Below are 3752 nucleotides of genomic sequence, written 5' to 3' on the forward strand. Positions count from 1 at the left end.
ACCATAAACTCATGCATGAACTTTATTGTGCTTTATTATGTCTGAGTGGTGGAGCAGTGAAGCATCTTGCTAACGCTTCAGTCTTTCATGTGAGCTGCACACAGTCTGGTTGAGCCTTCAGGGCCGGTTGAAACCCTCTAATCCTCAGTACTGTGACTCTCACATGATGTTGGAATGCTGTGCCCTGGCCCACTCGCACTCGCACTCATTCCCTTCTGTCTTCTCTACCCCTCCGCCGACCAGCATCCTTCTCCGAGCGCTCTGGAGGACATAACGTGTCCACTCCCGGTGTTGGGGAGGTATGGGGCGGTTTCCGTCTTTTGGGAGATTTTTATTTTTCTGGGAGCGGAGGAATCACTTCCAGAATGGAGAGAACAAACCTCTTATACCAAAGGTAGTGTGACTCCTTTCTGTTAATTTTCTTAAACATTTTTTTTTTTTGCCACATTTGTCAGTTGATTGTACATTTGTGCCTGCTAAGCGTTGTTTTAGCAGCCAATTCACAAAAGACATTATGCAAATCAAAGAGTGGAAACTTATTTCTGCTCAATTGAGTAGCATAACTTCTGGTTTACAACCAATGATGTGAGTTTAAGGCAGGATTATCTATAATACACTATTTAGTGGAAAACTGAGAGAGGCAAGAAAGTTTGATTAAACTATTTGGATATAATAATAAATATTATTAATAATAACTTTTTAAAACAAATACAAATATAATTAATAATAAATTATTATTGTTAACGATTGATACTGTAAATTTGGTCCTAACTGTCTAATAATATTCAACTGAACAAGAGTGTTTGATTAAACTATTTTTAAATAGTTCATAATAATAATAATAATAATAACCTATTATTATTATTATTATGGTTATTACTATAATTATTATTAATGCACTGACACTGTTTCGTGAATCTGGCCCAAGATCTCTTAGAGTATTCATCTAACCAAATTGATGAACTTTCTATTCTTTATATCATCATCAGGGAGACGTACAAAAATCAGAGGGTACCTCAGTGGCCTCGTTTCTGGGAACGCACGACAGTTCAGGAAGTCAGACCAGCTCGAGTTCATCCTGCCATGAAGGATCAACCGGAGCTTCATTGAGGAACTTCTTCACTTCACGGGTTCTCAGTTCGTCCAGTTGGAGCGACTATATTCTGAAGTACCTCCTCATCACGAGCAACCTGCTCTTCACTGTTCTCGGTCTGGTCACGCTAGTATTAGGCCTGTGGGGTCTGATTAACAAAGAGTCCTTTGCTCAGGAGAAGATCAGCGGTATCGGCACAGACCCCATGCTGCTCTTCGCATTCCTCGGTTTGGTTCTCGCCCTGCTGAGCCTGACAGGATGCGTGGGGGCGTTGCGGGAGAACATGTGCCTCCTTCGGACCTTCTCAGCTGCTGTGCTGCTCCTTTTAATGGCGCAGGTTCTGGCGGCGGTCCTGGTTTACAGTCTGCAAGGCCAGATCATGGAGGTTTTGCGCTCGGGTATGCTGACCGCCATGGTGCGGTACCAGGACGACCTGGACCTGAGGATCATCACTGATGAGATCCAGACAAGCCTGCAGTGCTGCGGGGCGGATACCTACAGAGACTGGGAAATTAATGTGTGAGTGCATGAGCAAAATGAGTGGAAATCAAGAGAGGGGCTGACATCATTACACTTTCCAACACTGCAGTAGTCCAAAGTTAAATACACAGATTATACAACCTAATTTGCAGATTATACAACCTAATTTGCTCCAGCATTTAATGCATTCTGGACTCATAGCTTGGAGTTGGCTTTCGCATAATTTTCCCATTCATGCTTTCCAATATATTTCACTTGATCACACCACAATCCTTATTTAGTAATCTCCCAATTACGATTACCCGTTACTGACAAAGTAGGGCTCTATTGAAGGGAGTTTAAAGTTAAAGTGTGTATAAATTTTCTATTTATTATTTATTATCTAGCAACCACATGCAACGCCCTAAAAACCATTCGGAATCCTGAACCCTTTTGACCTGGGCTAGAAAACAATCATCTAGAAACCACCCAAAAATGCACTAAAACATCCTAAAACCCCTTAGCAACCACCAAACAACACAATAGCATCATGGCATCACGTTTTGCATGAAACCTTTTGAACTAGTCCAGTAAACAACCACCTAGAAATGCACTAAAAACTACTCTGAATTCCTTAGCAACCACATAGTAACACCCTTGCATTGTGGCATCAAGTTTTGCCTGAACCCTTTTGACCTTGGCTGGTAAGCAATTATCTAGAAACCACCCAAAAAAATGCATTAAATCATGCAATCATGCAATCATGGATTTGCATGAACCTTTTTGACCTTTTCTAGTAAGCAACCACCCAGACCACCCTAGCAATCACATAGAACTGTACTAAAAAGAACACTCTGAGTCCCTTAGCAACCACATAGCAATGACCTGGCATCGTAACATTAATTTTGCTATGTCCCAAATGGCACCCTTAAACACTTTGGTGCTTTAACTGTCGGGTATAAGTCTGCTGCAGAGCTCATCTGTGTGCATCGAGGGCACATATCGACTGAATTCTAAAAGGACAAATGGGACAATCTTCAGTCTCTTGGACTTCACGATCACGCACATCATTTTAAGGCAGCCACAAGACCGTAAGTGCATGTGAAGTGTGCCATTTGGCACAGGGCCTAAGAATACCTTAGCAACCAAATAGAAATCACCTGTAAAATTCTATCGTATTAGAACTTTAGGCAAGTATCACTAACAATTTCCAAAATTTAAAAACATAGGCCTTCTTATTTTTGCATTCTTGGTGCCACAAGTGGGGCAGATATGATACTTCAAACTTGACCTACCTTTGAACTCAAAAAGCATTGTTGCAAATCCAGTTTAGTGACTCTCCATTTCTCTGGCACAGGTATTTCAACTGTTCGGCTCCAGGGGTCCAGGCGTGCGGAGTGCCCCCTTCATGCTGTGTAGATCCCCTAGAGAACGGGACGGTGTGGAACACCCAGTGTGGAGTGGGCGCCCAACAGCTGGACGAGTTCTCCGCCCAGAGCGTGATCTTCCTGGGCGGCTGTTTGGGCAGCATCTCCCGCTGGATTGAGCACAACAGTGGAGTGATTGTTACGGTAGTCATAATTCTGCTGGGGGTCCAGATACTCACTCTGTTCATAACGGCTCATCTGCTCCAGAAGATACGCTGGAACAGAGCTCAGCATGATGTGTACTTACAATCACTGCAATGAATGGACTCAGATGTTTTCAATAACACGATTTTGTGCCATTCTGAACCAGCCTGGATTGAATTAATTCATTGCATCTGGCATCTGGATAAGTTAAGCTGTTTAGTCTGGAGACAAATAGTCTAGGAATTTCATGATAGCATGTAAAATCTTAAAGGCATTAAAGGTACTTATTGGTTTTCATTGTTTGTAATTGTTTTCATAAAATACCTATTCTTAGTTGGTAAAGTTGTTTAAATGACCAAAACATTATCTACGCACATACACGAACACATATACTTCTACACAAGCTTTTTGTATGTAATCAAATTTCAAATATTCCTTAAGTGCAATTCATAACGTAAAACTAAGGGCCTCTAAGCCGCTCTCTATAGTGAACATTATCAGCTCAGCTTCAGTCAAGTTAATAAGTCAATTGTTGACAAATGAAGCGTAAATGTGATGTGCTGGAAACTTTAAGAGTTCTTGTTCATTTTGTACATTAAAAAAACATTTATCGTGCTTAAGAAAAGTTT

General features: G+C 41.4%; 1 protein-coding gene across 1 annotated transcript; it reads left to right on the forward strand.

The window, feature by feature from the left end:
- The first annotated feature begins 255 nt into the window (after positions 1 to 255).
- tspan10 (tetraspanin 10) lies at positions 256 to 3393 on the forward strand. Its single transcript, XM_077211588.1, has 3 exons — positions 256 to 394; positions 990 to 1612; positions 2910 to 3393. Exons 1-3 carry the CDS (start codon positions 302 to 304, stop codon positions 3238 to 3240), a joined length of 1047 nt encoding a protein of 348 aa, XP_077067703.1. The 5' UTR covers positions 256 to 301; the 3' UTR covers positions 3241 to 3393.
- The last annotated feature ends 359 nt before the right edge of the window (positions 3394 to 3752 follow it).

Source organism: Siphateles boraxobius, unplaced genomic scaffold, assembly GCF_051911475.1.
Source record: "Siphateles boraxobius isolate OS27281-9 unplaced genomic scaffold, OSU_SipBor_1 66, whole genome shotgun sequence".
In the NCBI taxonomy this organism is placed as follows: domain Eukaryota; kingdom Metazoa; phylum Chordata; class Actinopteri; order Cypriniformes; family Leuciscidae; genus Siphateles; species Siphateles boraxobius.

What these genes read in the sequence shown, in the direction of transcription:
- tspan10 (XM_077211588.1), top strand. Translation starts at nt 302, where the DNA reads ATGGGGCGGTTTCCGTCTTTTGGGAGATTTTTATTTTTCTGGGAGCGG. An exon ending in ACAAACCTCTTATACCAAAG is followed by an intron (nt 395 to 989) that starts GTAGTGTGACTC and finishes TATCATCATCAG; the next exon opens with GGAGACGTACAAAAATCAGA. An exon ending in AGAGACTGGGAAATTAATGT is followed by an intron (nt 1,613 to 2,909) that starts GTGAGTGCATGA and finishes TCTCTGGCACAG; the next exon opens with GTATTTCAACTGTTCGGCTC.